Source organism: Gymnoscopelus microlampas (genome assembly GCF_963454915.1).
Source record: "Gymnoscopelus microlampas genome assembly, chromosome: 13".
NCBI lineage: Eukaryota > Metazoa > Chordata > Actinopteri > Myctophiformes > Myctophidae > Gymnoscopelus > Gymnoscopelus microlampas.
The window spans coordinates 34,476,611-34,490,649 of NC_139950.1; the positions used below are offsets into that span (position 1 = coordinate 34,476,611).

Sequence of the window (14,039 nt, forward strand, 5' to 3'; positions counted from 1 at the left end):
CAGAGATCCCCTTCTGAGCATTTACACCTTTTTGGTTGTCCTACACACCTGTCACCAACCTTTGAGGTGTGCATCGGCCTTCTTCTAAATCTTTTGGTACTTTAAAGTATATTTTGATGCCAATACTTTTGTTATTTTACTTTGGTACATTTTGAATAACAGACTTTCACTAACAGAGTATTTCTAAATTTCGATATTGATACTTTTACTTAAGTAAAAAAAAAAAGTATCTGTACACATAACACAATCGTCCTGGTCCAGCTGCGAATCTGTGCCAATGAGGAAGGAAACACTCGGTTCCTCTTTGTATAATCGTCCCAATGTGAACAGAAATGAATTGCTTCCATTCTGATTTGTCAGTGTGCTTATCTGGTTGTGTTGTGCTTGCAGCGGTTATGCTGATCTTGGTTTGGTTAAATGTGTGATGTCTGAAGTTTTTGTTCACAACTCCATATGGTGTGTGTGTGTGTGTGTGTGTGTGTGTGTGTGTGTGTGTGTGTGTGTGTGTGTGTGTGTGTGGGGGGGGGGGTGGGGGTGGGGGGGGGGGGGGGGGGGAGCCACCGGCCTGAATATCGTCTCATTCCGGCCCTGCTGGCTACTGGATTGGATACTAAATGCACAGCATCTTTATTGTAGTTTGGGGATCTTTGCCATTACCTATCTCCACCAGGAGAGAGACAATTCCTATGAATTGGTAGGTTTATTGACAGATCATTATTCTCTGCTATACCACTGACACCACTGTTTGCGTGGACTTTCCTTTCCATGTTTCATTAGGAAGCATTTCATACTCTCCTAATTTGATTGAGAGAGAGAAGGTCAGTCTGATGATGGTAACTTTGTTGGAAGTGTAAACATTCATATTCTTGTGATTTAAAAGTCACTAGCAGCAACCAATGATGGCGAACCAATAACGGTCAACCAGCCAATGAAAGTAGAAGACATGGTACCAGAGCAGCAGACTGGCCATGCATACAGAAGTAAGAGGGCTGTGTGAGCACAAACAAATAAAGGCTAATGTGGAGAGACAGCCTCTGAAATTGTGCATAAGCCGGTTGGGGCTGTGTCAACCAGGCGTGCGTTCATTCGGCCACAGGCATGAGTCCCCATTCCCATGCACATACAGTACAGTACATGTGCACATGCTCAGAGATACATTAATCACACTTGCATGTTCGTATGACTATACTAGTGAGGACACTCCACTGACTTACAGTATTTATTGACCACAAAGCTTGACCCTAACAACTCTAATCTTGTTAGCCTTGTAATCATGCAAATCCCTATTGATTTTATAGGATTTTCAGAGTAAAACAAAATCTGTCTGTCTGTCTGTCTGTCTGATTTTGATTCAACTTTTGGCAGGGTCATTTCAGCAAATGATACTGGGTGACAATAGTTGACCATTTCTTGACCAAACAGCTTTGTTTTCATGCCTCTCTCCATGGTGCTGAATAAGCACATTGCCAGCCACCAGATAGAGTGATGGCGGTGGGTACATGGTTATCAGAGTGAGGCAGGCGCAACCATGAAGCAAAACATTTAGATTAATCATCCTAAATAAGAATGAATAGAGAGAGACTATATCAGTTAAAGATCTAGCGCCAGTTTCTGTTGTTTTGTGTCATCTAGAGATTCTAGAGACTATATTTTAGAGACCACTCAATGTGGTTAAAATGTGCTAGAATTGTGTTTTCTCACATTTTGAATCTCAACAGAGAGGATCTATGTCATCACACATGCAGTACCGGCACCACCTTTGCTCCTCCCATCTTTAACATACTGTATTTTGAGTTGGCTGAATTCTGATCCCCACATGTTCTCTCTGTCTACTTGTATTTCCCACTACCTTGACATCTCCCCCTCAAATTATCATGCTTGAGGATGAGGATCACAGGGTTACAAACAAATAATAAGTGACATACTGAATATAGTGTGTTGCCTTAGCACTCCTACTTAAGCCATCACACATAAACATAACATTTGCTAACTTAAACAGACAGTCCAGTGCTCAACAGCTTAACTCTCTTTTCTTTCACTTGTGTGGACTGGATGGATGATTTCTTATTTTTAAATTCTGTAGATTACTGTCCATTTAACAGGTACTGTTCATTATTCTTGTCTTTGATTGATTGACTGAATATTTCATTGACGTGTTTTTTAAGTACAGGCCTGGCTTTTTCACTTTCTTCCGTGGACTACAACTATGAACACCGCTACTGGCTTACGGTTACGTACTCAACAACTGAACTATTAGGCTGATCTGTTTACCATTTTGCCCTGGCTGCTTTACACTACAGGCTCATCGGGTTCTGAGAATGATGCATAGGTAGACTACATAACATGACTAATCCTTAGTCAACCCAGAGCCAAACAACCAATTATTAGGCTAGTCGACGATGACAGCCTACTGTGAACCATTGAAGGTCGCTGTTTTCTGCTGTGAGTTTTGATTCCTTTGCGCCTGGATAAAATCCAGTGCCTCCTCTGCCATTAATTCTACCATAACATCCCTAGCAACCGTGTATAGCAGCTGAATTTGATTTGAGCTCTACCAGCCCATATGGCATATCATCCTCTCTGTCCTTTTGGGATGGCAGTGACTCAGGTGATAGAGTGGCCATCTGGGATTGGGAATCGTAATTAGCGGTACAGTCCCCGGCTTCTTCAGGCTTCGTGTTGAGGTTTCTCTGAGCAAGAAATGGATCCTCTAGTCTAATTGCTCCTTGTGTGCTCCCCAGGGATTGCACACTGCTCCTAATAGGATGGGTCTAGTGCATAGAAGTAATCTCCCCATGGGGATCACTACAAACACACTTTTTATCACTCCCCTGTCCCACGGCAAGTAAAGGCTGGATACTGTATGTGATAAAATGCAATACCACGTAAATGTATATGAACATAATTAACATGCACAGGGAGTAGTGGCCCACAAGATCAGTAGCAAGTCATGTCCGTATATATATATAATGTAAAAAAAAAATGAAATAAAATGATAATTGTATGCATTTTTTACATTTGCATTATTTCTGAATTTGGAGCGCGTTTTTCTCGATGCATTTGCTTTCGCATTTTAAGCATGATCGGCCTTGTAGCACTGTACCAGGGCTCTGCATAATGCACACACAACAGGGACATGACAAAACACAGCTTACTGAAGTAGATGTTGACATGAAATATAGAGTGAGTGGAAAAAATACTCTATCCAGGCTGGCCTCAAGGTTAGATTAATATCTTTAGTTCAGAATCATATCTTCACTGAACATGATGGCCTTAGGATGGTGAGTCATGCTCAAGTCTCACCACCCTTCCTCCTGTGAAGTGATCCTATATGTTGGCTGACTTTCATACTGTGTCTCTGGTAGAATGCCTTAAGGAAATTACCAAGGGATTCAGCTATCAGATGGGCAGAGATGCTCCAAAGATATAACACGTGCATCGGTCCCTGTGGATTCTTAAATGCCATCTTACATAAGGGATCATCATTATACTCTAAAGGTGACACAGCGGAGAAAGAGTTGGCATTTGGTGGTAGTTCATAGGCGACTTCCAAATGGACTTAGGAGAAGCGAAATCCAATGTGAGCGACAGTACTTGAAGCTGTAAGGACGATGATGCCTGATTTGCATATATTTTGTATCCACTGTAGTGCGGCAATTGAAGAACATGTGTTCTTTATTATGTACTATATAGTAAGAAATAACTATACTGAATAAATGTTGACAGTGACTATATTACTGGATGGCAGGTTTATCTATTTATATCTTCAGTTGATGGTCAGTGTTTTACATCAATGAGCTGTATTGGAACGAGATGTATACATTAAGAAAGGTATTATGAGCTAGGCCCTTTGAATGTGTTTGTAGATATTTTTGAAAGGATGTAAGCCTCAGCACACTCTCACTAGAAATACATGAATGATTAAAATACAACTCTCTACAAAGCCATTTTTCTATTTTCTTTGAGGGCAAGGTGTCATTAACAATCAGCAGCAGCACATACTATCCTACTGTCCACTACTATACTACTGTCCACTGATATAGATAGAAGATGATGAGCTTTATTATCCCGTCATTGTGTAGAACCTGATATCTGAAGCTGTGGAAGTTCTGGTGAAAGAAAATCCCAAGGAAAGATGGATTAATCTTGTGTGGAATTAATTAAAAACCCTCCACAGCCACTTGGCCCTATGACTCACCCCCCACCCCATAACAAAGAGATTGTGGTATTGCTGGCCAGTGGAGAAATCTCTTCCAATAAATTACCATACATACTGTAGATCATATCGATGCTTTTAATTTTGGCCCTGGGCCTAATCTGATTTAAATGATTTTTCTCCAGATGAGTTTCAACTTTTCCACACCAACTGTGATTTCTCTCACTGAGCATGTTAATTGAATTTTTAAACAGATGCTCGTGTGTATGGTGGTCTGTGACAGTGATAAGTGAGTCTATTCTGTAATCACAGTGTGGTCAAACCTAGGAGGAAATGTTGAAGTGTAAAATATATGGCCGGAATCATACTGTATTACTGAAAACTTGGTCTGCTCATAATACCTTGCAAGAAAGGTTGATTCCACAGTGTGCGTTTTCTCTCTCACTCAAGTTTTTTTCAACTTAAAGTAGCTGCTTAGACATGAAAAAATATTATTTATTAATATATTTTTAATTTATGCATCTCTCTTCATCTCACTCACACAAACACATGTACTGTCTGCACACATATAACAGTGATGAAGTTTGGATAGTGACTCTGGGGTGGAAGCATAGCCTTCAGACATATCTGAAGTATTTTCAAAAATATTAGCAGCCAAGGCCTGTTTCATATGCTACTTTAAAGTCATACTTGGTGTTGGTTTACAGCTGCTTGGAACACCACGTATTAGAATCTACCATTTATTTCCACAAGGAGACATCAAGTGTTTGTTGGGTGTGCTTGTGGTAGTTCCTCCCACTTCATAAATTGTTGTACATAAAGTGTTTACCATATTAACTAGTAATAACCTTCAAAGTTGCTGTTTAGGATAAGTAATTGTGAGGAGAACCCTTGTGTTTGCCTTAAGTGTTCCCCTGATAGCCCCGAAAAGTAGACTAAATTGACTTTCAAATAGCCTATTCTTAAGATTGTCTAAACTATGTGGCATCAACTGCGTTGTGCACAGTGAAATAATCAGCGTTCATTCATCCATTTGTAACTCAGAGAGTGTGCAGAAATGCAGGTGTAACCAAGTTGACACATAACGGTCAATTTGGTTACATTTACACTCTCAGAGTTAATTCAATACTCAGGATGTTAACCCGAGGAAAATGCCCTCTCAGATGTCTTTCATTCAACTATTTTCTAGTTGTCATATTCTGACTGCTGAAAATGGGGCAAAATTAGAATTTTCAACTCCGCAGAGTAATATTGCAGTACTAATTCACAGCTGAATGTGCCGTCTGCAGTGAAAAGTAGGTCTGGTTAATGGACTATAAGGACTTAGCCCAGATCTCAGACAGGTGGAGTAACTGGCGTACTGCATGAGTAATGCATCGCGCAGCATCGCGCAGGGATGCCACACACACAGAACAATGTGACCAAGTCAAAGCTGCTCATTGTAAATGATCACACACAGAGAAGTACAGTGTAGTTCTCTATAATTCACACACAGACAGTTTTCAGGTCACAGGCCATGGTAGGCAGAGAGATGTTCTAAGATGAGCTAGAGACAGTGGTGGAAACAGTCGCGATGCAACGTGTTGAGCTTGTAGATCGGCTTTTCAAATAGCCAAAGTTTAAATAGGACTGAAAAGGTTCATGTATGTTTTTTAACAATAATTCAAATCTACAAAGTAACTATAGAAACGACAATTTTCAAATACTGTATTGGAGTAAAAGTACAATATTTGCCTCTGAGATGTGGTGGAGTAGAAGTAAATGTATTGAAAATTGGAAATACCCCAGTAAAGTCAAAGTACTTCAAAATTGTAATTAAGTACAGTACTTGAGTAAATGTACTTAGTTACTTTCCACCACTGGCTAGAGGAGGCTGTAAACTGTGTTTTTTTTGTGTGTGCTGGGGGAGATGGTTCTGTTCTGTGCACTGGACCATAGTAATTTGGATGGGAACAAGTCAAGCATCAGTAGCCTAAATGAGAAAAGCTCTCTCTGCTCTCTCGCGCTGTGTGTGTGTCTCTCTCACTGAATTTGAGAAAGAACTAAAACATTTGCCTCTTAAGAAATGTAGCTATATGGCAATAGCTAGCTATGGCTTAACAATTGCAATATTTAGGCTACTAATGTCATTTCTCACCATTCAAAGACATTGTGAAATGTAAAAACTAAAGTAGGCCTCCAGAAGAATGCAAAAAAAACAGCAATATTCATTTTCAAATAAAAAACTGTTTAGACAACTTGTAATTTTGATGTTGATATGTTTAATAGAATGTTGTCTGTGATACTTCCAGGACATGTCCCAAGTGTGGGCTATTACCTAAATTAAATGCTATTGTTGTTCAGCGTGACGTCTGAGACGTCAGTCTAGCACCTGCATCCACGCAATCGCGCCTGTTTCTATTTTTATCCAATAGTCTATTTTTGGCTTTACTTGGAGTGCCAAATGCGTGTGCATGAGCGTATGTCGCACTGATAGGCTCAAGCGACATGAGCACAAGCAGAGAGAGAGAGAGAGAGAGAGAGAGACCCAGAGCGTGGGACACACACATCTGTGTGTGTTTGCAAAGCTGTCCATCAATTCAATGCGCAATTGCGCAAAGCTTTGCGACCATGGCAGATCCCAGGGTTGCTTGAAAATCCACCGCATAGCTTCACATCCTGCCTTGCCTTCTTTCAAGCCGATTTCCTAATTGCATTTACGATTAATGTGATCACAAACTGGAGGCTTTTCCTGCTGCCAAGTCATGGACGCTGTCTTGGGGACGCCACCGTGCCATCAGTTGAAACTTGGAGTGACAATGCATTGGATCTCTATATGTTGTTGTAACTGGAGTGTACGAAGCTACTTCACAGAGAGGCTGATATAGCGATGAGAAGTCTGGCTATCTGAGCAGGACGCCACCAGCGCACCAGGTAACCGGAAGAATCGCCCCTAAACACGCTCGCCCCCATTTTTTTTTTTCGCGGACCGCTTGCCCCAGCAGTTCTTGTGTTCGTGTATTTGTTTTGCTATAAATATAAGGTTGGAAATAAGTTTAGGGTTACGCATAGTTTTACTGAGGTTACGTTTAGGAATAAAGTTAGGTTTTGGCACCGTTTTACCGAGGTTACGTTTGGGAACAAGTTCAACTCAGGTTAGGTTTAGGCAAATAGACTGAAGTTACGTTTAGGAATACCTGGTGGCGACCGTTCCGAGGTCGCCGGATTTGCCCCGGGGCAACTGTGTTTTGGGGCGAGCGTTTGGGCATTCAGTACTCCACCAGCGCACCATGCTGCACTGGGCAGCGGACATCGCTGCCTCCGTGCTGGTCGCGGGGATCATCGCAGTGTCGCTGCTGTCCAACGTGGTGGTGCTGATCTGCTTCCTCTACAACCCGCAGATCCGGAAACAAGTGCCGGGGCTTTTCATTCTGAACTTGACGCTTTGCAACCTGTTGCTGAGCGTGTCCAACATGCCGCTGACTCTGGCCGGGATAATAACCGCGGGCCACCCGGGAGGCAGCGGCTTGTGTCAAATAGTGGGGTTCCTCGACACTTTCCTCACCACGAACTCCATGCTCAGCATGGCGGCGCTGAGCATCGACAGGTGGGTGGCCGTGGTGTTCCCACTGAGCTACCACTCCCGGATACGGCACCGTGACGCGGTGCTAGCGCTGGGATACACGTGGATCCACTCGCTGTGCTTCTCGGCGGTGGCCGCCTGCCTCTCCTGGGTCGGGTACCATCACCTTTACGCGTCGTGCACGCTGTGCAACGCGAGAGCGGCGGCCGCCGGCGCCAGGACGCAGTACACCGTCTTCACGGTGCTTTTGCACTCCCTCACGTTCCTGCTCACCCTGGTCGTGTTGTGCGTAACGTACCTCAAAGTGTTGCAAGTGGCGAGGTTCCACTGCAGACGCATCGATGTGATCACCATGCAGACGCTGGTGCTCCTCGTGGACATTCATCCCAGGTAGCTACAGTAGCTATGTTTCGTGGCATGCATTCATACGGTGTCTGAGATGTTTGACTGTGAACTTAATTTCAGTTCCCCGAGTTGGGTCCAACTTTGTATGCGTTGTAACCACATTGCAGCATGCTAAAGGACAAGTCCGGACTGAAATAACATATAGCCTTTTTTCCTACTTTTATTAATCCCAAATGACTGGCCATGGGGTCGTCTATTTGCAGAATTGCCCCTGTCGTCCAGTTTCCCCAGCAGAACCCATAACATAGAGTGGAGCCCTTAAAGGGCAAGACCACTTTGGTAGAGGTTTGGGTTGTGTAGTTACCTTGCCATGATGTAACTCCAAATGTGGACAAGAAATAAAAAATAATTGCTCCATTGATTAGAAATTGATAATTCAAAATATGCTCCTCATTGACTTACATTGAACGGTAAAACTGCTCTCAAAGTCACTCTTTTAGCACAAAAACGAACGCAAACAAAGTTGATTCAGACAATATAGAACATCACCAAACCCAGTACTGTTTTTTTTTTAAATAAAAATGTCAACTTCCTGTTGATTTTGCCATTTTTAATAAGTAGAAAACCCGGACTGGATCGGCGGATCCGGATCCAGATCTTCAAATAGTAAAATCAACAGGAAGTTGACATTTTTAATAAAAAAATAAACAGTACTGGGTTTGGTGATGCTCTATATTGTCTGAATCAGCTACGTTTGGGTTCATTTATGTGCTAAAAGAGTGACTTTGAGAGCTGTTTTACCGTACAATGTAAGTCAATGAGGAGCATATTTTGAATTATCAATTTCTAATCAATGGAGCAATTTTTTTTTATTACTTGACCACCTTTGGAGTTACATCATGGCAGGGTAACTACACAACCCAAACCTCTACCAAAGTGGTCTTACCCTTTAAGGCTTAAGCATATCTCTACTTAAAGGGCAAGACCACTTTGGTAGAGGTTTGGGTTGTGTAGTTGCCTTGGCATGATGTGACTCCAAAGGTGGACAAGAAATCAAAAATAATTGCTCCATTGATTTGAAATTGATAATTAGTGTGGTTGTCCTAACAGGGCACTATAGTACTCTTCCCACTTTATTCTAGATAAACGTTTTTCGTATTCGCTATTTCGCCCACAGTTTATTTTTCCCAATTTCGTGCCATATGTCAAAATGACCGGCTTCACCGGAAATAGACTGCTTGTATTTTGCTAAGAGATTGGTTACATAGGTTGATATTGATTCAGGCGCGCGGGAAGTACTTAATAGCCAGGGATGCGTCCCGTCCGCGCGCGCGCTTTTTTTGCGGGTTCGGGTCGAAAAATGTGCGGGTTTGGGTGGGTTTTGGCACTTTATTTCCTTTCCTTTATTTCGGTTTTAGGGTTAGGGTTAGGTTAGGGTTACGTTATTAATTATTTTAATTAAATTTAAATGTAATAAAACATTTTTTTTTTTAAATCCCTTCCCATCGTCAGGGGGGCTGCAGCCCCCGTAGCCCCCCCCTTCCCGCGCCACTGTATTGATTTATTAGTGCATTAAATTTCCCCATCCACTTTAATGGGAAAATGAAAAAAGTCAAATTCAAGTATTTCTTTCTCAGAAACCATAAAAGCTAGAGTTAAAACAACTTGGAGGGGAGGTTCATAGTTTATTGCCAAATTATCAGTAAAATAATTACACCAGTCGGCCACATGGTGGCGCTATAACAGCCCACTTTACCTTTTGGCCTATAATTTTTGAACCGTAGGTCATAAAATGAAAACATCTTTACTCCTGGATTCATTGGGTCATGACGCAACTCTCATAGGCCACGCCCATTTGCGTATGGATAGATTTTCCGCCATTTTGAATTTTCTTCAAAACACACTTTTTGCTCCTCCTCCCACATATTTTATCCAAATCTCACACAAATCGGTACACGTGATCTCTGGACCCATGCGATAAACCTATCCAAACTGATACAAATAACCGCTCTATTGTTAAGTAGTTAATGTATGAATTTCTTCCAAAAAAAAATAGCGGTCATTATCACCTCAAGACAACAGTCACACATGAGCCTTCACCTCAGACGCCACATTACCGCATGAAAAAGGCTATTTGAACTTAAGTTTACATTCTTGCTGCCCCCAGCCCCTCCTCCTGCGTATCAGATAGCCTACACTTTCTCGGAAGGTTTTGGATGGCTACGCTTGGCTACGAAAATGTTCTGCAGGTCACATATTTAGCGTAACACCATAGAACACACCACTGGGCTCTGCTCTGTGCTATGGGTTCTGCTGGGGAAACTGGATGACAGGGACAATTCTGCAAATAGACCCTATATGGCCATCATTTGGGATCAATATAAGTAGGAAAAAAGGTTGTATGTTATTTTAGTCCGGACTTGTCGTTTAAGCTTGACACAAACGACTATTCAAGTCAAGTCAAGTTTGCTTTGGAATCAAATGTGCCATCCCTGAGCTAGGGGTAGGTCTAATCACGAAACAATACTCCTTTCCTTTCCCTAAACTATGTAACAATATTTTTTTTTACCTAGGGGTGAAATTAAACAATAATTGCAGAATTTAAAATTAATCGAATACAATTTTATGAATCGAATAATTGGTTCAGTGTTACTGCCAAGTAAAACTTGCTAATGCTATTTATAACTTCACCAAACTACTGTATGAATGCCTGTCTTTGTTAGTTTGTCCATAGGTCTATTTTAATGAAAGGTTATGTTTCAGACTGCTGGGTGGATGAGCATTAAGCAATCTCAACATGTAGCCTAGTATGTTTGGGTTCAGAATTCAGATAACTTTGATGCTTGTACCATCATTTTGTATTTGATTACCTTATTGTAGCATCAGAGATTTCAAAAATAATAATAAATAAATAAATACATTGAAACTCATTCATGATGAAAATAGTTGCAGTGTAGTTGCAGTGGTAAAACAAAATTAGCCAGAGATGATTCATTCTGGAACATTCCACCTTTCCTTTTCATATGATCTCCCACTGATGCTGATGTGTTAAATTGTGTCAAGCTTGTGAAAGTTATCATCATACACATTACACACATTGTTATGTGTCATCAAGGAATAGCAACTCTCCCAGTCACCAGATTCATACTTTGTCGTATGACAGTGGGTGTATAATTTAGGCCAGAGGTCTTCAACAGGTGGTCCGTGACCCATAGGGGTCCACAGAGTTACTAAAGGGGGACCAGCAAATCTTTGTGTGATAGCATTATTTTTTTTTACATTAACCACTTGAACCCTAGCATCCCTATTCTGAGGGGAACATTAGCCGAAAATAGTCATTCTACAAGCTTCCTCTATTTTCGGCAAAGTGGTTTGGTGTAGAGGGAAAAAGGAGTAAACCAAGTACAGAGCCAAAGGTCAAGTTTACTAAGTATTGAGGGTTTAAGTGGTTAAATGTCTGAAATAAACAAAAAACATACACCAAAACACTGATGATCAAGCTATCTATGAAATATATGTAAAAGTTTAATCTGCAACCCAATTTTATACAATATGTGGGTGGGGGGTCTCTGCTTCATCTCTCTCCAAGGGGTCCTTGGCCTGAAAAACGTTGAAGACCCCTGATTTAGGCATTATGTCATCCATCTGCCAATGTTGATTTGGAGTCAATTAACATTTTGGACAATCAATCAGCATGCTTGTTATCTGCGTGTGGAAGAGATGGTCTTTCAGATGTGCACCTCACACCTGATAGCGTCCAGGGCACCGCAGTGTTTCCCCATCTGTCACCCCCTCATCTTCATCTTCACCTTCATCTGAATGACACCTGGCTGTACCCCTGCGTTATCTAACCTCTGGGTAGATAACGGTGCACACGTGTCGTTTTGGCAGTGTTCGGCAGAAATGCCTGGATCAACAGAGGCGGAGGAGACAGCGAGCCACAAAGAAGATCAGCACATTCATTGGCACTTTTGTGGTGTGCTTCACCCCATATGTCATCACAAGGTGAGGTGAGCAGACGTCTGCTGCGACAAGGGTGTGTGTGTGTGTGTGTGTGTGTGTGTGTGTGTGTGCGTGTGCGTGCTTGAACATTTAGAGTGTACTTTATCCTTTGATTAATCAAGAGTTTACGTGTCATTTTAAATGAACTCTGTATGCTCACCCGGTATTTTGGTTCGTGGAACAAATGATTGGGATTGATGATTTTGTTCAAGAGGTAGAATAGCCCTCTTCAGTAATTCTTTATGGATATTATCGTGGCCATTGCTCAGCAAGACTGATGATATTTATTGCCAGTCACATCTCATCATAATCATCAGGAGGTTTAATTGCATCCTCTTCGTAATGAGATAGCTTGTTAGTTCATGTAGATTTCCCCTCCCTGATAGTGAGCCTTGGCAAATGAAGAAAGAGAAACGGAGAGAAACAGTGGAGGTGGGGGGGGGGTGAGTCAGAGGTTATAGTGGTGACTCATATCAGTATTCCCCATAGTAGAAGTGTAAACCTGTCACAATTTGTTAGATTACCGATATGAAAATGTCAGATTATGAGAGTTCTCATCAGAGCCAGGGGTTCCTATTTGGCTCAAGAGCAAGCAAAGTTATTGTAAGAACAGTGTCCCCAAGTGCCTGGATGTACTCTAGTTGTATAGCAAAAAATATAGGAACTATCATGAATTAATGCTCCCTTAAACAGGGCTGTGACATTTCAGTGAAGTGAAATAGTTATTTTCAACATAAAGACTTTGGGGTTTCCTTTTGCTTTCGTTTCCATTCTACCCTACACTGATAAGTGATGATGCATTTCACGCATGGCGCATGGTGTATGATGTATTGTCTTTCTGTCTTTTGTGTGGGGGCAGAATTGTCGAACTCTTCTCCTCTGGGACCATAAGCCCTCACTGGGGTGTGCTGACGAAATGTTTGGCCTACAGCAAGGCAGCGAGCGACCCGTTTGTCTACTCCCTACTGCGTCACCAATACAGGAAGACCTGTAGCCAGCTCGCTAACAAGGTGCTGAAGAGGAGCCCGTTAAACTCTGCCTCTCGTAGGGTGGAGAACGGTACAGCAAAGAGCGACACCAACCCCGCCGCTTCCACCAACGCAACTATCACCAACGCAACTATCACCAACCCCACTACCACCAACCCAACTATCACCAACCCAGCTATCACCAACCCAGCAATCGACAACCCAAATGTCACCAACCCAGCTATCACCAACCCAAATATCACCAACCCTACTATCACTGATCACCCACCTTCCAACTAGTCACCTGTCCAGTGAAGAGACATTAAGGTACATTACACAGTAAGATCCAGTTGAAATGAACCCGTAAGTAATTTCTACACTGAGCTAAATTAACATTCCTGACTTTACAGTATACCCTGCCAATTTTCCAGCCCAGTTACAGTTGACCACTAACAGGATATTTATCATGGGGTCAGGACATATTCTAGTAAGCTCTCATAATTGTAATTTTGTGCTGGGATGTTGACCTGTAACAGAGTGGAAAATCGTCAGTTAATTTAACTCAGAGACATTTTTTTGAAGGGTTTCCATTTAGAGTGAGGATTTTTACTGTGTACTGCACTTGTTGGAAAATGCATGGGCCAATTTTTGTAGCTGAATCGATTTGTATAAATCGCTAATGGGATTTGGGATGGCAAATGTCAACACAAGCACAATACGATATCTTTCTCAATGACTGACATTTGCCGTAGGAGGATAGTCTTATATTGCAAATTGTCTTTTTTAGCCCACATCATGTTTTAATTAAGGAGACAATTCCAGAAGCTAGTTTGTTGACAGTATCGTTAAACATAACATATTGGATTGAATAGCTATTCCTTATTTTCTTTAGAATTCAAGCTGCTATCTTACCTCAATGGCCAATATTTTTTTGCTAGATATAAGTATTCCAAACGATATGTGACAAAAGAAATGGGGAATAGATTATGATGATACATTCTTGTAT

General features: G+C 41.7%; 1 protein-coding gene across 1 annotated transcript; it reads left to right on the top strand.

The window, feature by feature from the left end:
• Positions 1 to 7,425: 7,425 nt before the first annotated feature.
• On the top strand, positions 7,426 to 13,333 carry LOC311058630 (G-protein coupled receptor 26-like; the record flags this gene model as incomplete). Its single annotated transcript, XM_084076094.1, has 3 exons — positions 7,426 to 8,108; positions 11,955 to 12,068; positions 12,925 to 13,333. 3 exons carry the CDS (start codon positions 7,426 to 7,428, stop codon positions 13,331 to 13,333), a joined length of 1,206 nt encoding a protein of 401 aa, XP_083932220.1.
• Between the last annotated feature and the right edge of the window lie 706 nt (positions 13,334 to 14,039).